This window comes from Megalopta genalis, chromosome 16 (genome assembly GCF_051020955.1).
Source record: "Megalopta genalis isolate 19385.01 chromosome 16, iyMegGena1_principal, whole genome shotgun sequence".
Taxonomy (NCBI): Eukaryota; Metazoa; Arthropoda; class Insecta; order Hymenoptera; family Halictidae; genus Megalopta; species Megalopta genalis.
In genome coordinates this window covers 3,711,478-3,737,080 of record NC_135028.1, presented here as the reverse complement: position 1 = coordinate 3,737,080, position 25,603 = coordinate 3,711,478, and the positions used below count along the sequence as shown (strand labels likewise).

The window sequence follows — 25,603 nt, the reverse complement described above, 5'->3', positions numbered from 1 at the left end:
TAATAATTTTATTCGCAGCTCGACAATTTTCGGAGATTTCAAGGTCGTCTTCACTTTTTTTTATTATAATCATATATTTTTTTGAAATATTAGTTGATATCGCGTATCTTTCTTTTGTTTGAAATGGCGTTTGCCTTTCGTCGTTTATTGTTTTCTCTGCACCGACAATGCACCAATATTGAAGAAGAAGCCGAACTGTTAATATTACTCTAAACTCTGACATGTATTAAATTTTATTTTTTGATTAGAATATTAGGTTTGTAGATAGTCATTTGTATGTTTTCATATCTAAAAAACTGTTAATAATACATTTAATACATGTAATAATACATTTCATATATATACTTTGTATTATAATAGGCAATTTCATACATAATGCCGAAAGTTAGAGAATTGAGTGCAACAGAACGAGTATAAATTTATAATCGTCGAGCAAATGGCGAATCTTTGAAAAAAATTGCTATGGACTTCAGCATTTCAATACAAGGTATAAAAAAATATTTCAAACAATAAATATTACTGGAGGACCAGAAAATTTAACTATAACTGGAAGAAGGAGGAAGACAGACAAATAGTTCGAAATGTTAAAAAAAATCCATTTCTTAATGCCAGAGGACTGAAAGAAAATTTACGTTTGTCCATTAGAATTGCGTAAATAAATATCATGCTGTATATCATGAAAAAGGTCATATATTTCGAAAGTCGATGGTGCGACGCGTTTTAAGATTTACTCAGGAATATTATAAAAAAGCCAATTTCGTTCCAGGAAACAGTTATTTGGAGCGATGAATTGAAATTTGAAATGAAGTCAAATAAGAGAAGACAATATGTATGATGGAAAGTAGGAGATGCATTTAACACTAAACCTACCAAGCAGTAATACTAACTGGCGTGTACTGCTTCACAAAAGTGAGAAGACCGAATTTATTTAGAATTTGTAAAGTTTTTATTATAAAACTTGCTCCAATAATATAACTAATTCAAGCGTTTTCCACGAAAGAGTCTCGGAACTTTGCAGAATTGCAAAATAAGAAAGCGGTCACTTTGACCGCGGTAGGTTTAGTGTTAACCCTAGAAAGATAACCATATGACAACGTACGTAAAAGATAACGATACGCTTCAGAGGCGCATGCTTTTCTAAGGCGTCAATTTTATACTAACAATGGATATTTATTTAAGTTAATCTAGTCATTTTAAAGGTTTGGCATTATTGTAAAAATAAAATGCATTTATATTATATTTTTTTATATTTTAAGTAATTTTAAACTTAAATCACTAGACCTCTATGAAAAATTAACAAAAATCAACAGTCTTCGGTTTATGGGAACAAATCCCGTAAAATATCACAAAAAATAGTGTTTTATCCTTACAAACTAGTAGACTATAATATAATCAGTGTAAAAAAAACTATAATATTATAAAAAATTTCTTTAGAGACAGTCATGACAAACGTCTTTCTTGTGTTCACCACAAACTGTCTTTTTGCATTTGGCACAGGTCATCTTTGACATTCTTTTCTTTTTAGACGTGCAAAGACTGCAATAACGCCTTTTTTGGCCGAGGGTTCTTCTTCATCATCTGTGGAAGCCTGTACAGCAGATTTTGGAAGAATATTTTCAATGTTGCTTCGCACATGCCTTGGCAAAGTGGGTGCTTCCAGTCTTTGCGTCATCCACGGTGCAGTCAGTTGTTTATTTCGCAGGCGCCTCTGCGACGTAGGTTATCTTTCTCGGGATAAACCAACGCTTGTGACTCGAACCATGAAACATGAAGGTTGCTCCATTATAATATGGAGCCGTTGTAATAACAATCGAATTGACCGGCTCCAAGTATGTTGAATTATTACAAAAGAATTTGTTTTCTTCGATGCATAAATTTGAAAGAAATAGGTCGTTCGTCTTTCGTCAAAACAACGATTCAAAGCACACTTCATAGGTTGCAAAAGAACTTCTTGAAATCAACAATATAAATTTGCTTCCATGGCCACCTCAAAGCCCTGGTTTGAACCCAATCGAGTACTTATGGGAAGAATTAAATCGTTGAATAACTATAACTAAAAGATACACAAAATCAAAATTTATAGAAGCATTGAAGAATAAACGGAATGAATTAAGCTCCATTGTGCTGAAAAAATTAATTAGAAGTATGCCAAGTCCCCTTTTATAAGTAATGACAGTCAAAGGATATCAAACTTCATACTAAAAAATTTACAATAATGTAAGATGTGCATACTTTCCGCCTTCAGTTACATTAAACATTTCGTTCTTTTATATAATCTTGTATCTATATAGGAATTAGTTTGCATTTCATGTATTTTCTTCTGTTTGCTAAACTTCAATAAACACATCTACATAATAAATAAGCTCTTACATATATGTCATTACCTTTATTTTTGATCATTCATAATATAACCTCACGTGTCAAGGTTATATGTCCACTAATTTTTTATCTTCTTGGATCACACAGAATTAGAACCGCGAAATCTACGGCCGACTATAAAACATAATGATGGATCTGTATTAGTTTGAGGCTGCATGACATCTAGTGGAGTGGAAAGCCTTGTGCTCATTGATGGGATAATGGACAAAACGAAATACTTAAAAATTTTGCAGGAAAATTTAAAAAGCAGTGTATCAAAATTGAATTTACCTAGCGATTATTGGTTTCAGTCTGACAATGATCCGAAGCATACCGCTAAAATAATCAAAGAATGGGTATTGTATAATGTTCCACACGTGGTGCCACATCCTCCGCAAAGTCCCGATTTAAACCGCATTGAACATTTATGGGAAGAAGTAGAAAGATGATTAAGAAATACGGTTATTACTTCGAAAGAAGTGTTAAAACGAAATATTATTGAAATATGGCAATGAATAGATGCAAATGTTACTTCTAAGTTGGTCCACTCAATGAAAAACAGATTTAGGGCTGTTATAAAAGCAAAATGTGGATCAACTTCCTATTAAAACCTTTAATCGTTCAATTAAAGTAACTATTAATTGTTTCGTTCGAATACTTTTGTGAGCCATTTCTGGTACGTGTTTACAATAAATGTACTGCAAAAACGCTATATATTGTAGAAGTATTTTCTAATTTTGCTTACGCAGTCTTAAAACCCATCCCTTGTTATATGTGTCATATTACATCAAATACTTCAGTTTAACACATATATTTTATTAATTGAATGTTAGAAACGTAAGCGTTCGAATACTTTCGTGTACGAGTGTAAATACCGCCGGTAAATGAGTCAAATTAGCTCAGTCCGTAAATTTAGTGTTAATACATCTTAAACGTTGGCTTTCTGTTTCATTAAATAAATTACTTCTATTTGTCGGCGTTCCTGAGGTCGTCGAGTTGGTTGTTAAACCGTGAGAAATCACCGGAGACGTACCAGATGAAAATGTTAGGCGACTCACCTTGAATATAAAGCAACCAGCAAAGTCACAGATTGTTGATCGATGTTAGGTCGTTCCGTCTCACTGTGCGGAAGTACAGCTCCCCGACGTTCCCCAATATGGCGGTGGATTTCGCAGGAATTATGAGAGGTAACCGTCCGGGAAATGCGGATGCTTCCTAACTAAGCTTTACGCCGTCGTTTTTCGAGCGTGTCCATTAATCCGCGTATTCGAATTGCGCGGCCGGGGCTTCGCGCGGCGCTGCGTTTTACTTTCTCGTAAAGCTGGCGAACCGTGGCATCGAAGAGGGAAAGCAGGAAGCGGCGGCCTGCTAAAGGGCACGGATACCATGCAGCCGCGTATCACGTAATACGCGGTCGTTAGGTCAACCGTAGACACCACTTTTAACGACAACACTACGCATACACGTGAATGCACACAGACGATCGCTTGATGATCGGCGTTTCGCTCGAACGGAACAAATTGTTTTACACGGGAGAGACGCGGGATTAATCCGACCGCGTGAACCCTCTTCCAGCGGCCGCGGCGCGCTTATGGTTACCACGGGTTTAATTGGCCCCGGGAGATTAGCCGTGTTTGTACCTGAAAATTATGCTACCGTTAATAGCTCTCGCGAAGGTAAATACGGTTTCCGAACAGACGGGGGAAATGAAACAACGGAATGAGACTCGGAATTTTCTGGAACGGACTATCGAGCTTTCAAAGCAGTGCTAAACAACAATACGTACGCTCAGTCAAAAAAGTTTCCGTAAAGCATTTGAAACACAATAACTTTGTTAAGAATGCACTAAATGACTTGAATTTTTTTTAGATGATAGCGGGACTAGTATACTAGACAATGACTAAAATGCTTTTTTTTCGATTGTATTATTATATCGAATGAGAGAGAGAGAGAGAGAGAGACAAAGAAGAAAAAGAAAAAATTCTCGGCTTTTTTAACTCTTTTATTTGAGACGAGCTATAGGCGTTGGAAATTTTATAAAACTAAAAGATTTTTGCGATTTTTGTCATCTTTAATTCGTTGTAATTTCTATGAATGTTAACCGATTTCGATAACATTTTCAGCATGCATTTATGTTGCCGAGATCTTCGAAAGACATTTTTTTAAATTTTCGCTGCAGGCTCGGATAAAAAAGTTAAAAAACGAGAGTTTCTTTTAAAATTTTTTTGTCATTCCAAGTAATAGCAAAATTTAAAAAGAACATTTTAGCCATTATCTAGTATACTAATCCCTTTATCATCTAAAAAAAATTCAAGTCAATTAGTGCAGTTCCAAAATGTTATTACATTCCATCTAGCATACTAATCCCCTTATCATCTAAAAAAAATTCAAGTCAATTAGTGCAATTCCAAAAAGTTATTACATTCCATCTAGTATACTAATCCCTTTATCATCTAAACAAAATTCAAGTCAATTAGTGCAGTTCCAAAAAGTTATTACATTCCATCTAGCATACTAACCCCTTTTTCATCTAAAAAAGATTCAAGTCAATTAGTGCAGTTCCAAAAAGTTATTACATTCTATCTAGCATACTAATCCCCTTATCATCTAAAAAAAATTCAAGTCAATTAGTGCAATTCCAAAAAGTTATTACATTCCATCTAGTATACTAATCCCTTTATCATCTAAAAAAGATTCAAGTCAATTAGTGCAGTTCCAAAAAGTTATTACATTCCATCTAGCATACTAATCCCTTTTTCATCTAAAAAAAATTTAAGTCAATTAGTGCAGTTCCAAAAAGTTATTACATTCCAAAAGGTATACGGAGACTTTTTTACTGAATATATATCGACATATCGTTATTCTGAATTTTCTAATTGCACTTGTATATGATATTTTTGCAATATATTGTATCACACATGTCAGATCAACAGGAATATACACATAATGCAAATTGACAATATAAAATAACACAGATGTAATAATTGATTGAAATATATAATAATTGAAAGCGACGAAACTGAAGATGGAACTTGATACGACCCCCGACAAACGTCTGTTAATGTCGTGAACTTTTGCAATTAAAAGAACACTCGACACCGCTCGGCGGTGTCTATCGCAATTTCCGTGTCTATCGCAATTTCTGTTCCGCCGGATTAAAAAAACGTATGGAAAAAGAAAAATTTTTATATATAAATTGATGATCTATATTTTTTCATGTTTACCTATCAACATGTAAGATTCAGGGAGAGATATCAATTTCCGTATAAAACTGTTCTTTTTGTTTACATTTTCATTCCGGAGGCACGGAAATTGGAACAGGCACAGAAACTGGGACACCTATGTTATACAGTGAATTTCTTTACACGTATTTGGGACACACGATTTAAGTATTTACAGATGATAGAGGGACTAATTTATCAGACATTGACTAAACAAATTTTTATATAAATTTACAAATTCGAACAGAATCAAAATCATTTAATATCAAAGTTAGCGAAAATCACAGTTTTTCACAACTTTCATCCGATTACTGCAAGAAATCTCGAGAAACCGACATCTTTTAATGACTGAAACTCTTGTCTTCGAGATTGAAACTCATATCAAGGTCAACCGATTTCGATGAAATTTTCAGCAGGCATACAGGTAACCGAGATTTACAAAACGCACTTTAAAAATTTTTTTTATAGGTTCTGAGAAAGAAGTTAGAAACGAGATTGTTTTACATTTTTTTTCTTGTCATTCCAACGAATTGCAATTTTTAAAAAGGATTTCTTAGCCACATTGTCTCGTAAACTAATCCTTGTATCATCCCAGAAGAAGATAATTGGACCAGTTCGCTCGGTCCAATTATAAAGGAGTTACTCCGTTTTCAAAGATGTAAGAATACATTTACATGTCCTGCTGTATGTCGTAGGTGTTCCTTTTTGAGCATAGAGAACATTAACTTTGCAAACTGTGGATACCGCATACTATCTTCGGAATGAGTATGTTACAGTGGAACACCGAAAGAATGGAGAATGTCGACTTTCACCGGTGAATGTCAACATTCACATAGTCGCTTGGTGTATGTCCGAAATATTTGCTAAATACCCTTATTTCTGACTTACACCGGTAAATGTTGACATTCGCCATGCACTAATGGTGAATGTTGAACATGTTGGAGATTTATATTTTCTTCTCCGTAATTCAGTCGCTATAAAACGCCACAAGGGTGGCGTAACTTTTTCGCCCCTCTTTCTGAAAGGAATGACCAAGAATTTAAAATACACGGTACATTCTACATGAGAAAAGAAAATAATAGTAATAAAAAAATTACTTACTTATGTGATTCAAATCTTATTTATGACAACAACTTAAACTATTATGACACTTTGAATTGCACAAGAGTCCCTTGCTTTTACAACTGCATTTATTTGTGGAACACTTCCTTTTGCAATGACAGGTTTTGGACCTCCACCGGAGCATATCTGTGATTGTCGACACACACCGGAGAGGGTCCGAATGTACAACAATGTAATGAAATATTCGATCTTTCACCGACGGATTTCGTATCTGTTGACATTCATCGGTGAAAGTCGACATTCTCCAATTTCGGTCATTCACGGTAACAAGTATACAAAATCTTAAGCTTTCATGTTATATCACGTTTCAGAAAGAAATATAATATAAATAACGAACTGTGGTATTGTCCGAACGAAATTATAAGATGCTTTCAGTTTGTCGAATTGTACGATTTTTGCCAGAAAATATTCGACTACGAATAAATACAGAAGTACAATAAATTCTCCGTAATTGACGCTCAGCTTGTACACGAAAATGGACAATTTGGGAAGAGGAGATACGATTATTCGAGGCTTGCAACTTGTTTTTATAGTTACAGATTGTCAACAACTATAAAAACTAGGAGTAAGGCTCGAATAATCCTATCTCTTCTTCCTAAACTGTCCATTTTTGTGCGCAACTTAAGCGCGAATTAGGGAGAAATTACTGGATTCAGTATTCCTATGGCTATGGTTCGAACTAGGATCATTAAAAAGTTCATTTTCACACTCATATAATTAAAAACGTACGTGAAAAAATTGATAAATTTAAGCTCAGAGAATCGTGAATTTTTACTTATCGATAGTTTTTTTTTATTTAATTCCTGTCATAGCTGTGACAGGTTAAGGGAAAGTCGCAATCATGGACACTGGCATTTTTCCATCTTTCCCAACGAAAATTTATTTAAATCAACCCTATTAATCCCAAAACGCAAAGTATTAATGATTCATTGCAACAAGTCTTCAAAGATATATCAAAAAATCGAGACCCCCTTAATTCGACTATTTCTTTCGGCCTGGAGTTTGTTTTCTTCTCAAATTACATTCTCTCTTTATTCGTCGCTTTCTGAATCTCGTGGCTCTTCTAGTAGTCTGGCGGCTCCGGATATTGACTTTTTAGTCCCTCCGTGCACGCTTGTTACCATCATTTCCCTGGAGGTGATTTCTCTGATTGTGAAGTTTGTTTAGCGGCCTAAAGTAAACACATAGCGCCTACCTTCACACGCTTGGCTTGATCATGTTAACAACGCTATTGCGTCCTAGCATATTTCGGCCAACGAGATTCGCGCGTCCTCGATTTGGTAGTTTCACAGACGATTGTAAGTCATAACATAAATCATAACACACACATCTTACTCTCTAGCTCTTCCGCATATCCTTTACAATATGTATACGTATGTATGGTCGGATGCATCGCATAATATGTGATGAACATAAATACATATACAATGACTGCCACTTAAAATCGTACACCTAGGAATTCAGTCGATTTTCACTTACAAAACGTGATAATCGTAGGAAATGACTAAAAAGCATATACAGACATGTAGTTCAATACTTCCTTATTTAACCCGAGAAAGATAACCTACGTCGCAGAGGCGCCTGCGAAGACTGTTGATTTTTGTTAATTTTTCATAGAGGTCTAGTGATTTAAGTTTAAAATTACTGAAAATATAAAAAAATATAATATAAATGCATTTTATTTTTACAATAATGCCAAACCTTTAAAATGACTAGATTAACTTAAATAAATATCCATTGTTAGTATAAAATTGACGCCTTAGAAAAGCATGCGCCTCTGAAGCGTATGGTTATCTTTTACGTACGTTGTCATATGGTTATCTTTCTAGGGTTAACATATAACAACGGTACAAAAATACTTTCAATATAATTATTAGCAAATTAAATAAAATTTATCATTACGTATAGAACTAGCCCCTAAAAATCGTACACTTGTAGGTAACACTGTAAAACCGGTGAATTCCCCATAAAAGTATAGATCAATTATTGTTTTCTGTAATTGTCGTTTATATGTGTTGATTGGTCTGTTTTCCAAAAAATAAAGAAAATGCGACGAACTACCATTAATACGTTAATAAGCGCCGCGTCGGTCACGTATGGGTGATACTAATTTTTGACCAATTTTAGAAAATTCATTTTCACTGTAATATGTTCGAACGAATTGAATTTGACTAGGATGTTTCGGATGCGAAAGAGTTTCAACGACATCCATTGTGATAAAAATTTTAACTTTCTAGTTTCGGTTTGATTAATTAAATTGCTTTGGCTTTGAGGAAATTTTACTAGTTGATTGTTGGCGCTAAACGTGTTAACGGAACGTGAATTGATAATGTACCATTATAAAAATGGAAAAAGTTATAATGAAATCAGTGAAATTATTCATCGGAATCGACACAAAGAAAACTGAATGCAACGAATGAGGGATGGATTGTTCGAAAAATTAAAAATGATCCGACAATAAGTGCTCCCAAATTGACATCAGATGTTCAAAAATATTTAAATATAACAGTAAGTGAATCGGCCATTAGAAGAGTGCTAAGAAAAAAAAATTATAGTAGAATTGAACGGAAGAAGCCATTGATAAGTTTGCAGAATAAAAAGAAGAGACGCGAATTTGCAAGAAAATACATCAAAGAAGATTATACTTTTTGGAAAACCGTAATTTTTACGGACGAATCCAAATTTAACATTTTTGGTTCAAACTTAAAGCAAAGTGCTGAGAAAATGAGGCTATTAAATAATTTAAAATTTTACACGAACAACGATCCGAAGCAGAATTCTTACGAGGTAACAGGTTGATTATTATATAACTGCCCTGAAGTACTTCGAACACAAATGAATTGGAAAATAAAATTTGATTTCATAATATTAGAAATAAAGAAAGTCTAAAGAAAGCTTTACGAGAAGAATGGTAAAAAAATAACACCCTAATTTTACGAAAATTCCTCGGCGACTACAATGTGATGAAAATGCACGTGGATATCCTACAAAATAGTAACCATAAACTTTATATATTAAATATTATTGAAAATATTGAACATTGAAAATATTGAATATTGAAAATATTGAATATTGAAAATATTGAATATTGAAAAGATTGAATATTGAAAACATTGAATATTGAAAACATTGAATATTGAAAATATTGAATATTGAAAACATTGAATATTGAAAATATTGAATATTGAAAATATTGTATATTGAAAATATTGAATATTGAAAATATTGAATATTGAAAATATTGAATATTGAAAATATTGAATATTGAAAATATTGAATATTGAAAACATTGAATATTGAAAATATTGAATATTGAAAATATCGAATATTGAAAATATCGAATATTGAGAATATTGAATATTGAAAATATTGAACATTGAAAATATTGAATATTGAAAATATTGAATATTGAAAACATTGAATATTGAAAATATTGAATATTGAAAAGATTGAATATTGAAAACATTGAATATTGAAAACATTGAATATTGAAAATATTGAATATTGAAAACATTGAATATTGAAAATATTGAATATTGAAAATATTGAATATTGAAAATATTGAATATTGAAAATATGTATTTTTACTAACGGGCTAGTTCTGTACGTAACAACAAATTTAACGTTTGACTCGTCAAAGCATGGCAAGAGGCTAACAGTACTGAAAAAGCTTATGGAGAAACAAAAAGAAGAAGAATACCGAGTGCTTTATCTGCTCGGGACGAATTTCACATCAATTGCTTCAAATTTTAAAGGCCCCTCAAAACAAATTTCGGAGGATGCAGGACTAAAAACTAGTTCAAGAAATGGAGATTTTTACAGGAAAGGACGTACATGAAACGCAAAAACTTAAAGCAACAGCTTGTCTTGAATCGCGAAACAGTGCAAGCTAAAAGTCGCTTGCGAACATGTTCGCTAAATGAAAGAGTGATAAAAAGTCATTTTCCAATGGCGACAAGAAATTTAATCTGGATGGTCCCGATGGTGGCATTACTTCTTCCACGACTTGAGAAAGGCAAAGCTGCATTTAAGCAGCTGCCAAATGGACGGTAGTAGTGTCACGATGTGGGTTGGCATTGGCAATTACGGAAAAACGCAAATAAACTTTTTGTCGGGCCGTGTCAATAGTTCTAATAGTTCTAATATATTGAGACGATAGCATACCAATTAAACTAATTTGCATTTTTTAGTATGATAATGCTACGATTCATATTATAAAATTCCGTGCAACAATTTTTTTCTTTAAGAAATATCAAAGTTTTTTGAACTAGCTCGTACGTTTTCCTGACTTAAATATTATTGAAAATGTTTAGGTGATTTACGAAGACTCATTTGTACGAATGCGTGACAATATAGTAGCATCAACAAATCCATGAAAAGTATCAAATGTAATTAGTTTACACCAAAAACGAATAAAGACAATATGAAAACAATTGCTAAATGTAACACAAGTTTTTTGTTGTAGTTTTGATGAGTAGTTTGTTTTGTTGTATAACAGGAATGCTTAAGATTTTATACATATATTCACTATAGATATCGTATGCGATATCAATTACAATTACAGAATATCTCGCATGTCTTATTATTTTGTCCAGCACTGTAGTGTTAAAAGTTAAAAGACGCATAAATACTTTTGTGGCTCGAATACATTTTAAAACGGAATCAACTTTTTTAAAATCGGACCAGGCAACTCGAATTTGTTTTTAGATGATAGCGAGAGTAGTCTATTAGATACTAGAGAATGTCTAAAAAATCGGCATCAAAAATTGCAATTGATTGGAATGATATAAAAATTAAAAAATAATATTTTCTCAACTTTTTCTATGTCTTTAATGCATTTTGTAGATCTCGACACCTTATACATCTGCTGAAAGCTTCATTGAAATGTCAAAATTTTCAGATATTTTTGCAGTTATCGGTCGAAAGTTGTTAAAAAACCGATTGCTCATAGATCATAACAACGTTAACCGATTTCAACGAAATTTTCAATATGCATACAAGAGATGTACTAAATGCATTTTTGAAATTTTCGTTCTGGACTCAGAAGTTGAAGAAACATCATTTTAAAATTTTTTTATCATTACAACCATTTTAAATTATTAAAAATAACTTTTCCCTATGTTTTTTTACCGACAGTATATAGTCGTACTAAAATTAATTACCGTCTGTCATACTGCCCTGCATATGATAGTTTTAAACATTCAACTAGCTTTTGCAAAATTTGTCCCTTTGAATAGAAAAGGAAACCATAATTACTTTATGGTAGAATTAATCTCGTAACGGCGTTGCCTGATTTAAAATTTTAATTAAGAATTCGATGCAGGAACGACCAACTATTAAACAACGGCAAGGATATAACCATTTAACAGGCAGTTCCATTGGTTCTCAAGGACATCGCTACCTATAAAATCGTTTTGTGAGATCTGCTGTCTGCGACATCAGCTACGTACTTTAATCTAAAACGTTACAGTTTCATGTGAAACAGTGCGAGCTTGCAATATCTCACCATTTACTATATCACTGAAATTCCGTAACTGCAACAAAGAAAAACTTCTAAGTTACGAGCATCTATATAAGTTGAAGCCGAAGTTAATTGATGTGCGAGTTGTTCAGGGTTTAGAGCTTTCCGTACGAAATTGATGGATCGGATGCACGATGTGTTGAAATATTCGAAAACTTGTCAAGTTGTTAATAGTATACGAAATTGAGTTCATTTGTTATCTGTACAGTTACAGTGACGCGCAGGACTGGGTACACGCGGTATAACCCTTTCATAGTCACTAGAAACTGAGCTTCACGTCCACTTTTAGTGCATATGGAAACCAGGCTCAAATATTCCCACCGCTGATTTGTGCTGTCATCTAGAAAATTCATATTAAGGATTAAAGAGCATTCTTTAAAATTGAAAAAAATTATTGGGTTGGCAACTAAGTAATTGCCGATTCGTTCAATGAAATAAAAATTTTTTTTTACTTGGAATGAAGTTTAATCTGTAATGTATTTCCCATTTTGTTCGATGACCTTTAGCCATCTCTCTGACAACTTGAAAATTCCACGCTCGTAGAAAGTCTGATCCTTTTCGGCCAAAAACTGAGTTAAGTGAGATTTTACAGCGCGTCATCATTATTAAAAGTTTTACCACGAAGGGAGTTGTCCAGGGATCGAAATAAGTGGTAATCCGATGCCGCGAGATCAGGGCTATATGAACCGTTTATTTTGAAAGTGGTGCAAGTCCACTTTCTTTCGTTTCGAGAAAATTGAATGTTAACAGATCTGACAATTAAAAAATGTAGGTTAATTATGTAAAGTCTGGGAATGTTTGTACTAATTTATCAATATGTAATTTGATTATATAAATTTCTTTTAGGCGAATTTAACTAAAATAATATACAATTTCCAGGCTGCAAATGGACTTGCACCACTTTCATAATTAGTCAATTGTAAATATCATTTAATTTCAATTTTGAAATAACAAATATCACTTTCTTTTTTTGCTGGAATGAATTTTCCTTTTTTTGTAAAGTACTCTTGTCCGGCATTTCGCTTAATTTTGTTTATTCGTTGCGTATATTTTCCTTTATTTTCTTTTACCGAATCCAAGTTCTCAGTAACAATATCCTCATCTGATGAAAATTCTATCTCTATAATTCTTCTTCTCTTTTTACGCTTCATTAATTTATTTTTCATAGTAGAATTATCTTCATCCTCCGATTCTAAGATTATTCTTTTGTTTATATTCATGGGTCTTATTTCCATGTAAATTTATTTAAAATAAAATAAAATAACTATTTTCAATTGTCATAAAATAACATTGATTTACTGTTTCTTCTTACCTATATCACTATCTGATGTGAATATGAAATTATCCATTGTTGGAGGAAAATAAAATAAGTAACCTAAAATAGTAACTTCTGGCACGAAAATAAAACAATATAAATAACAAATAAAGCAATTGTGAAGCCACCGGTGGCCACTAACCCCGCCACCTGTCTATGGAAATTGGACTTACACCACTTTCATAATCAATGGTTATGCAATTTCTTTTACCGGTCAATTTTAAATTGAACAAAGCATTGGCATTTTTTAAGATATTAACTACTAACTAGTTATAAACAAAAAGTTTACACTAAATAAAGCATAAATTACGTCATATGTCATTTTTTTTTTAAAAAAGGACTTACACCACTTTCAAAATAAACGGTCCATATGGTGGGTGTAACATCAATTCCCAACCAATATCCATCAATTTTTGCCGAGTGGACAAAGACGTGTGCAGCCTAGCATTGTTCTGGTGGAAAATGACACCTTTACGATTGACCAATTCTGGTCGCTTTTCCTTGACCGCTGCATTCAATTTGTCCAATTGCTAACATTCACGGATAATAAAAAATAACATAATAATAATAATAATAATATTTTTATAATATAACATTTACGGATATCATAAAAATGGGAGTGAGAGACATCTATAACTGAAATCGGCAATTACTTAGTCGCCAACCCAATAAAATTGGAGTGTCTAGTTCCTCTAGCCCTGGAACACCGCAACAGAGAGACGTTCGCCCGAGTAAAATCACCGCGCGAAAATGAAACAGAGGCGATTTTTCCAACTGGGATTTTATTCGATTCGAAGCATCGATATGTTCGGATATTGAATTAACGAAAACGATCACGACCGGCCTTGAATCGAGCCAGGAGGCCGGCTGTTGCAGAACCTGAAATCGTCAAACGGTGAATTTGCATATGTATTACATATGCGGCGTGAGGGCATGCGTGCGTAACTCGCGTAATTCACAGGCGTATTCATTAAACGCATCGATCGCGGTGGCGGCCGGGAAAGAAAGAAACGAAAATATGGCAGGGGCATCGTGGTCGTGACTCTCGGCCGTTCGTGACTCCCCGCGGAAGAACGAGTTTTCCCTTCGGTACGCAAGCGAATCGCCATTCGCTATTAGAGGCCAATTAACGCGGACGAGGCAATTGAAATTCTGTATATGTAACTAATCGACGGTGGGCCGAGGTCAGTGACGCTCGTAGTCTGGGACTGGGACAGAAGTCGAGGAAATTGCTTGGTTTGTGTGTGCCAAGGAGGATTCGTACAAGCCACGTTCGTCAAACGGCACGCTATAGTATTCATGGTGTACCGCGTCCGGCTTCGACCGATGACGCAATGCTTCCATCCGGTTGTGGAACCAAGATGTCTTCAGACAGCCTTTCTAATCGCCCGATTGAATGAGACGTAGGTGTCTTCTTCTTCATCGACCAAATAACCGTCACAAAATAGGCCCAAAGCTACAGGGTTATCCAAAAGTAACTTTAGGATGTTGAATGTAGAATAATTGTGAAACTCCATATTTTTGTTTTCTGTCACTTTCGGTTCCTTTCAACCTTCAATGATAGGCAATTTTAACGACGGAGTCGTACACGATTGAAGAGCGTGTTAAAGTTATTAAAATGTATCTGAAAAATCAATGTTCGATAAAAAATGCCTATCGTAAATTACGTGACTTTTTCGGTATACGTAATCGTCCATCTGAGCAAACAATTCGAAATTTGATTAAAAAATCTGATAAAACTGGACCTTCTGGTTCGCGGTGAACCAGAATCTGTCAGACCAGAAACAGCCCGTTCGAATGAGAACATTGCTCCCGTTCGTGAAAGTATTGCTAAATGAACCATCAACATCAATTCCACGTTGTTTTTGAGAATTGAACATTTCTTATGGCAGTTGGCGGCGAATTTTGCATAAAGATTTGCATTTGCATGCTTACAAAATTCAATTTACATTAAAAGAACGTAACCATTTGCAACGCAGAAATTTCGCTGATTTGTTGTTAGAACATCGTTCAATTGATGTATTGTTTTCACACAACATTATCTTCAGCGATGAAGCTCGTTTCACATTGGATGGACACGTCGATTAGCACAATTGTCGCATATGGGGAGATGAAAGTCCAAGAGCCATTCAAGAAAAATCACTTCATCAAGAAAAAGGTTACTGTTTGATGTGAATGGTGCATGTTACAATGAAATGGTTATTGATTATTTATGGCTGAAATTAAATGGAATCGACATGAGCAACGTTTACTTTCAAGAGGACGGAGCTACGCCACAAATAATGCGTGGTAACATCACATTACTGCGATCGAAATTCAATGGTCGATTAATTTCAAGAGAAGATGATGTGAATTGGCCGCCTGGTTATGTATTATATTATGTATTATGTATTATATTCGACTCGATTGGTCTTTTTTCTTCGGGGTTATTTGAAAAGCAAAGTTTATGCTAACAAAGCAGCAACAATTCATGACCTAAGAAAACGACATTATAAAAAAAATTGGTGAATTAAACGAGGAAATGTGCCAAAATGTCGTCGAAAATTTTGATATTCGAATTGATGTCTGTAAATGTGGTCGTGGTGGTCATTTGACAGATATCATATTTCACACATAATTGTCATAAATGATACTTGATAATTAAATAAAAAAACCAATAACTCTGTACGAAAACATGCAATTCTTCGAACCTCGAGTAATCTAATCCTGATCTTTAAGGTCCATTTACACAGAATGTGCACGGACGAGTCCGAGCCGAAAATGATACCTTCTATACATAAACTTCTTTATTTGGATATAAACGCAAGGTTGCATCGTCGCGGTGGTTCAGTATACATTTACCGTTTCATATATTGGGTTGGCAACTAAGTAATTGCCGATTTGTTCAATGAAATAAAAATTTTTTTTTACTTGAAACGAAGTTTAATCTGTAATGTATTTTCCATTTTGTTCGATGACCTTTTGCCATCTCTCTGACAACTTGAAAATTCCACGCTCGTAGAAAGTCTGATCCTTTTCGGCCAAAAACTGAGTTAAGTGAGATTTTACAGCGTCATCATCATTAAAAGTTTTACCACGAAGGGAGTTGACCAGGGATCGAAATAAGTGGTAATCCGATGGCGCGAGATCAGGGCTATATGGTGGGTGTAACATCAATTCCCAACCAATATCCATCAATTTTTGCCGAGTGGACAAAGACGTGTGCGGCCAATTCTGGTCGCTTTTCCTTGACCGCTGCATTCAATTTGTCCAGTTGCTAACATCCACGGATAATAAAAAATATAATAATAATAATAATAATAATAATAATAATAATAATAATAATAATAATAATAATAATAATAATAATGACAATGACAATGACAATGACAATGACAATGACAATGACAATGACAATGACAATGACAATGACAATGACAATGGCAATGGCAATGGCAATGGCAATGGCAATGGCAATGGCAATGGCAATGACAATGACAATGACAATGACAATGACCATGACCATGACAATGACAATGACAATGACAATGACAATGACAATGACAATAATAATGATAATAATAATAATAATAATAATAATAATAGTTTTATAACATTATATTTACAGATATCATAAAAATGGGAGTGAGAGACATCTATAACTGAAATCGCCAATTACTTAGTTGCCAATCCAATACATGTGCATAATAATTGTATGCATGCATTGATGCCGATCCGACTCTTAAGCTCTTCCCACTCGGAACTACTGTATCCAAATCTCTTGAAATCCCTCCTTATCCTTCCACGTCTCGTCCACATGAGCTCGCTCTTTTTTTCCACTGTTTCTGCCGAGATCCTGCTTACCATCTCACATTATCTGATCAGTATATACATATGCGCATTTCTGTACGTATGTGTAATTAGTAACAATAAAAAGATTAAAAGCGTTTAGTAATATCGATATACTACTTTCGATATTACCACTAAAATGATTAAAGAAGGAACGAGACTTGTAAGTCAGGAAATAATAATAATAATAATAATAATAAAGAAGGAAATAACTTGTAAGTTATTTTGCATAAAGACCCGCGGCCTAGTAATGAAAAACAACTTCTCGTTTTCGACGAGAGATTTAATTGCAATAGTAATCGCATTGGACGAGAAGAATAGGAGTACAAGAAAGAGGAGAGAAAGGAATTGGCGCGCCCAACCAATTTGGAGAAATCGAGAATCGGAAGGAGAACTTTTCTCATATAAACAATTAATTGACCATAGTTCTACGTTTGTATAAATACTTTCGAATGTCAAAAGATTCATTCGACATTTGATTGAATAAAGTTAAGCCGATAATTACGAATGAAAACGTCATAAAAATGTCAATACCACCAACGGAACGTTTATATTAAATTTCATACAATTTTCAGAAGTTAACATCGTAATAAGAATGAGACGATAGAGTGAAGGTTAGGAAAGAATTGAACGAATTCGTTCAGAAATCGTTCATATATTCTTTAGGGCGAATCTTCTCCAACCCAAGGAAGAGGCTATTTTATGCCAAAATCGTGAACGATTCAAAGCAAAAACGTGCACTGGTCCCATTGTTAATAAAAACCCTACATACATATTTCTGCAAATAAGCAAACGACCTCTGTGAACTATACTGATAGCTGTGAATTAATAATAACTCGACAAGTGGGACGAAGTGCAAAATGATTTTTATGTCACTATTAGCAGAAAAATATACTGAAAATAATCCATCATTTCACAAAACGGAATGTTTGTGGAATAAAAAAGATATCCTGTATTAACCCTTTCGCTACGGCGGTTCAGTCCGCCATAGCGCCCCTCCTGAACGGAACCACCCGCCGAAATTGTGCACATTGCGCGTGGATAGTGTATTTGGGAAGAAAAGGGATTTTTCTTTAAAACAATATAGTTATAATTTTTGCATAAGATATAAAGTTATTTAATAGGTAAAAAAAGTTTCATTAACAATGGAAAAAGTGAAGAAATAATATATAATATACAGTAATAAAATAAAACATAATATTCATAATACAAAACATAATACATAATAATTAGTCCTAAAGTTAGTACTTTCGGTTTTCTATCTCTTTATGACATGTAACACAATAATAATGGGAAATGCAGGTAGAACAAATATAACTTGAATGGTGTGTCGTTTATTTCGGACTGTCGTTTGTTTGTTTCGTCAAAAGATTCACGCAATAGTAACAAGAGGCGGTGCAGTCCAAAAATTAGGTCGCGATTTTACCAGCATGTCGGATATATCCGGCGTTCGTCCCCAGAGGGCGATCATGTGGATGTCGGATATATCCGGCGTTCGGCTCCGCGAGTGTTCATATGGATGACGGATATATCCGTCGTTCGGAGCGAAAGGGTTAATAGTAAAGAATTTAACAAATTTTTCTTACCGTATTCAGCATAATGTTTCAACAAATATTTCTTATTGTTTGTTAATAAAAGATGTGATTTCCTATCGCAAAAGATTGGTCTTCACGTTAAAACAAATATAAGATACATATATTGAGTAGTATCATTAAAATAATTTAAAGAAGGACGACAGTTTTTACACATAAAAATACTGTCTTCTCAATGAATATATTATTATTTAAAATTTGTACTGTATTTGATTAATTCCTCCAATTTTGAAGTTGCTGGACATGTAGAAGGTAATAAGCATTATTTAATCGCATAAAATGTTAGTCTGAAAATAATTCCACTTAGAATCGCTAATATGGGAACTTTTCGGAAACCGTACAATTGCAGCGTCATTTATCCAAACTTCAAGTTCTCTTACTAATTTGATTACTCCCCGAAAGACGAATATTCGTGACAGCTGTGACTAGGTTCGTTCGAATCTCTGCTTATCACCGAGCTACGGATTTTTTGAACGTATAACAAAAATGAGCACAGGAAACACAGAACTAGCAACAAGGTTGGAAGAATTTCAATATATTGTTATACTACTTTCAACGTTTATTGAACTTATCCAGAAAGGACATTTTTTGTATTGATATGATTTGCTGCGATCTAAGTAGAATATTTTTATTTTCATATTTAATTTAACTTAATTTAATCTTTCATTATTATTTTTCATACAAAGATATATATTACTTTATTATTATTTATTTATTTGATTTATCATTACTTATTTATTTTTCATTACATTATTTTATTATTACTTGTACGAATCTTTCATTATTATTTTTCATACAAAGAGATATATTACTTTATTATTATTTATTTATTTGACTTATCATTACTTATTTATTTTTCATTATATTATTTTATTATTACTTGTACGAATCTTTCATTATTATTTTTCATACAAAGATATATATTACTTTATTATTATTTATTTATTTGATTTATCATTACTTATTTATTTTTCATTATATTATTTTATTATTACTTGTACGAATCTTTCATTATTATTTTTCATACAAAGATATATATTACTTTATCATTACTTTTTTATTTTTCATTATATTATTTTATTATTACTTGTACGAATTTTCTATACAATTTATTAACATATTCTTATTAACAATAATATACAAATAGAGCACACTTTCGCTCTAAAACGTTCACGCGTTTGACACGAAATGCTTTCAAAGCGTGTCATTCGCTCTAACGGAACGTTCCATGTAAATGGCTGAAACGAATCCGCGCGGGCGTCACTGACCTCTTACGCAACAGAAGTTTTTCTCGGCGGGTGGCGTCGGGGGCATCAGAAATTAATTTCTCCGAGCACGCACGCCTCGGCATCCGCGTTAATAAGTAGAGAATACCGCGTCTGTGTCACGTGGCTATCTCGGTCTCAATCTCCCCAGGCTGACTACCTTTCCTGACACATTTTCTAGGTGGCGAACCTCCTGGCACAAGAAGCATCGTGGCTTACTCCTGGGCGCGGAGATTGGCACTCGATTACAGACCCTCCAAGGAGTGCGACGGTAATGGAACGTACGGGACGACGTTAAATACGTTCAAGTTAGCCGACGCGAAGTGGCTCGAGACAATCCCTGGACAGCTCTTCCTGTACAGCGCCCACTTGGACCTAAGAGTGGCCGGTTATCCGAGCTTGAGGGTGATTGGCGTTAAACGTGGACCAGTCCCGACCTCTGGCCTTTTCTGCACCGTTTGGTGAGACACTTTCCGCAGACGGATTCACGCTATGCATAGTTCGCCCTACGCAAATGCCCCGGTCCTCCTGCTTCTTCCTGTTATGCTTTCGAGAGCCGGTTAGTTCTTTTGCGCAACACTGTTTCCGCACCGACGTAACACGCCGCTACGCGCGCACCGTGCTCTTCTTTTTCTTGTCCACGTAATTATACCCTCCCGCGAATTAGACCGGGGGAACTCCGTGCCCCCCTGTGTCCAACTTCCTGCCCAGGCTTGCCTAAACTTCTCCCATAGACGGGAACGGCCGGCTGCTTCGTAGATCGGAGGATTATGCAAATCGGTCGCTCAACGAGACCCACAACGAGCAGCGAAATTGAAGCAATGGGACCACACACTCCTACTGCTGTTTACTTATTACTCTCCGCTATTTGTTTACTTATTATGATGCGGCAGTAAACGATTCAAGGAGAACGTGGTTTCCCGTTTATTCAAGCTTAGGGGCGGGGGGGGGGGCATTCAGCTGAAAATCAAATATACTAGTAATTTTCCAAATAAAATTTTGAAAAAATATATACCTATAGTATTTTTTACTCGGTATCGAATTCTATAAAAATTAATTTTCCAACTTCTGTTTTTGAGTTACGAAACAAATATTTTGTATGGAAAAATTATCGGATCGATTACACAATTTTATACGAAATTATATGTGTACACATTTTTCTTCAATATCACGTGCACAAATCGAAGTACAAATATCGGCTTGAAAACTTCATTTTTGTTCAAGTTATTTTGATTTTGACATTAATTAACTGCACCGTAGATGAGGCCTTGTATATCACCAGAATTTTGTGAGACGAAATTATTATTGCTGTCCGTTTGCAGTATGTTATTTCTCCCGATAATATTGCCATCGTTTCCTTTGTTTGCTACGGTTTATTTCATTATTTTCCTTCTGTCTGCGCATTTTTATGATCGAAAACTTTCTAAATTACGGAAATTATCGGAGTACACCTCGATCACTGAAAGATCTTTCACAAACTGAAATCAGTTTTATACATTTCCCTTATGTTTACATAGTATAGAGTATAAGTCAGCGTCAGTAGATTTGACAAAATATTTGCATTTCTAACATTCATCATGTGTCAATGTACAGGGTGTTCCTCTTATTCTGCACATTCAAATATCTTCGTCAATTTTGTTTATACGAAGAAATCCTAACAAATTTGTTTAGTTCAAAGGTAGGAATATTATGATTGATGGGTTCTTACTTTCAAAATCAATTTTTTTTTCGAGTTTTGAAGGTCGTACTACAATTCTGTATCATAAACAATAGGTGTTAATGCACAAAAAATGACGACGACCTTTAAAACTCGGAAAGAAATGAAAAAAAAAAACAAATTTATTAGGACACATTTTTTCATACAAACAAAATTAACGAAGATATTTGAATGTGCAGGATAAAAGAAACACCTTATATACAGCTATAGTGCAAAATTAAAAATTAAAAATTATATAAAAAGAATTATAAAAATTAAAATAGCTCGAACAAAGACGAGGTTTTCGAGTTGAAATTGTTACTATGATTTGTTTACATGATAGTGAAGAAAATTGTGTACGGATTTTGCAATCCGATAATTTTTTCACAAAAAAAATTTTTTTGTCACTCTGAAATGAAAATTGGAAAATTAAGTTGTACATATTTGGATTCTGCGTATAAAATACTATACAAATATATTTTTTCAAAATTTTATTTGGTATGTTACTAGTATTTGATTTAACGACTAACGACTAACCTTTGCTATAACACTTCAACGAAATTTTATTGTTAAGCAAATCACTGTACGCGCCCTCTATCAGTGTTATTTAAAAAAGTGTAGGTTTTAATTGGAGGGAAGCGGTGCTGACTGTTGTTTTAAAATGTTTAAACAATATTCAGTTATTTTTGAAACGAAAATAATGAATACTATAATATACGTGAGATCCATTTAAAGTTGTGTTGTTGGCTATGTATGTAATTTCCATACGGTGTGCACACACAGTGAAGGTTACTATTTTAATTTTATTTTTATTTATATTTCTTGTTCCGCGTTAGCGAAGTGTGAAGTGATCTCCGACATGTTTTTTGCTGTTCGAGCTCGATCGTGGTTCTAATGCTGTCTGCAATAGTTCTCTTGTGCATCATACCCCTAATATTTAAAAGTCTGCCCTTGAATATTTGAAGATCTCCCTAAATAATTTCGCTTCTTCAATCCTGCTGCTCGTGGTACAAGGTGTGGTTAAAAAGAAACTATATGTACAGTAATTGAGCCGTTTATTTTGAAAGTGGCATAAGTCACTTTGTTTTTAAGTCGATATATTTAAGGGTTTGTGTGTTTTAACACGTTTAAAAATATGGATGCAAACTTTCGAGAAGATTTACTTGTATTTGTTATCTCAGGATACTGAGATATTTTTCTCAGTATAGATAATTTCGTATAAACATTAAAAAATCACCAATTTTCATTACGGTAAAGTGACTTAAGCCACTTTCAAAATAAATAGTTTAGAAAAATCACTGACATATATTAATTTTGTCCGACGTATTTTACCGAAGTGATGTTTTGAAAGGACAGTGATTGACTAAAATTGTTGAATAAATTACATATATAATAATAATTTATACCATGAACATATTTAATATAAAGGTTTGATTTAAGTATTTTTTATTTTAATATTCATAAAATACAAAAATAATTAGTACATTTTGAAACATAAGTATAAGTAATTTATATGAAAATACATCAGTTCAATTTCATTTTCGTCATCAATAGGAGTGATTAAGTCCTCGGAAATCGTGTTTTGTTTCAAATTTTTTAAATAACTGTGGTATATTGGGGGTATATAGTTAAGCAAGTCCATCATGTCTTTGTATTTTGCTGAAGAAACAGGATGAGATCCAGCGTATAACGGATCCATTTCTATTATATTATTATATTATTATTATCACTATAATATAATTTACAAAACTGCACTATTCTTTCGCACTTATAAAAATAAGTCCAGTGATCACAACTTTTTTAAAAATACTGAAAATAATTCAAAACAATACTTCACACACACTTATCACACGTTTCTATTTCTTTTACACTAAGCCCTGGAATTAATTTCCTGAGTACAGCGACTTACGCCACTTTCAAAATAAACATGTTTGTTATACCGTTAATTAGCAAAACTTCTCTCGAACAAATCTCAATAGTTCTCAACTTATTGATTGCAAATTTTTTTAAATGAAAAGATATCGTTCAATTGTAATTAGTGTTACCATTAACTCGATTTTTTTGAAAAAGTGACTTATGCCACTTTCAAAATAAACGGCTCAATTAGCAGACTGATTCTCTGAAGTGCAGAAGCGAGTTCCGCAAACGTCAACTCAAAGAAATCGATGAAGCGTTTCGAGCGGATGTTGTACTTAGTATTTGGGATGTTCTTGCCTCTGCGGTGGAACGCAGAACCCTTTCTACTTCGACTGACCCGCGTATTTTGTCTGTCGTTTTGCAGGTACAAGGAAGAGGAGAGAGGCAGGTCCGTGAGCGTGGAGGCGCTGGTCTCAACGATTTGGTTGGACGAATGGGACGAGACGGTGGACAGCTACGCGGGCGTCCTAGTCGGCTGTCAATTATCCCCGGACGCGGCGGTCGATCCGTCCAGAGTGTACGTGGGCCCCGAACCTTGCCACAAGAATGCTAGTCATAGTTTAGCGATAAGCCCGGAGAGCAGGGGCGAGCAGGAGGATCGGCGCAGCCGTGAGTTCACGTTGTGCATCAAGGGGCTGGACTTCGACGAGGACATCTCGTCGCGTCTGGTCGCGTTCGTCGAGCTGCACCGCATCCTGGGCGCGGAGCTCTTCTACTTTTACGTGTTCAACGTGCACGAGAACGTGTTGAAGGTGCTCAGGCTTTACGAACGGTCGAACGTGATCAGATGGTTCAATCTAACGCTGCCCGGCGACCTGCCGAACGAGAAGAACGCTCGCAGGCGGCTGCTTGGTGAGGACATCTGGATCAAGAGACGGCTCGAGCTGATACCGTACAATCATTGCTTCTACGACAACCTCCATCGATCGGAGTTCGTGTTGCCGATCGACATCGACGAGACGATCGTGCCGATCACCAGGCGCAACTGGTACGAGCTGCTGCTCGACGAGAGGCTCAAGCTCGGCCGAAGCTTCAAGGACTTCGCGTCGTACGCGGTCCGGAACGCGTACTTCTTCCCCGAGCTGCAGAACAGGAACCGCACCGACCCGAGCCGATTCGACGGCGGCTCGCCGGATTCGCCGAGCTTTCTCGGTGACCTCGACTATCTGAACACCGTCAGGACCGCCTCCATCTCGCCGGAAGGCGACTCCGTGAAGAGCTTCGTCTCGACCAGACGCGCGTTGACCGTGCACAATCATTACGCGCTGACGACACTGAACCCATCAACCAGACGCGCGCATCACTTCGACCCAGACGACGTCCTCAAGCACCACCACAGGGCCTGCGACGCGAGGCACTTGGACTGCGAGCTGCTCATGGTGGACATCAGGATCGATCAGTCCGCGTTGAAGTACGAGGACGAACTCAGAGCTAGGATGGGCAAGTTTTTCAGCGACCTCAAGGCATTCGATTAGAGTAATTGATCATCTTGTACATAATAAAGATACGTTAATCGGACGCTGCGTTCTTGGTTCGATCATTTGCGAAATCGAAACCCTTAATGACACCCTGTTCCGTCGTGGCATGTACGAAGTATAGCAGAGCTTCTAGAAATTTCGTGGAAAATTGAATGAAGGACTCGTAGATGCATATACTCGTGAAAGTATTCGAACGCCCTTTAAAATGGAATGATTTCTTTATAATTAGGTCAAGCGATCTATATTTTGTTGAGGTGTTAGAGAGATTAGTTCACTAGGCGATGACTAAA

The 25,603-nt window shown here is 35.0% G+C and overlaps 1 protein-coding gene across 1 annotated transcript in view; it reads left to right on the top strand.

The window, feature by feature from the left end:
- LOC117227271 (uncharacterized) overlaps positions 1-25,353 on the top strand; it is a 35,271-nt gene extending 9,918 nt beyond the window's left edge. Inside the window, exons 3-4 of the mRNA XM_033482377.2 lie at positions 20,404-20,683; positions 24,200-25,353. Coding sequence (XP_033338268.2) covers positions 20,404-20,683; positions 24,200-25,310 — 1,391 coding nt within the window. The 3' untranslated portion in view covers positions 25,311-25,353. The remainder of the gene's footprint in view (positions 1-20,403; positions 20,684-24,199) is intronic.
- The last annotated feature ends 250 nt before the right edge of the window (positions 25,354-25,603 follow it).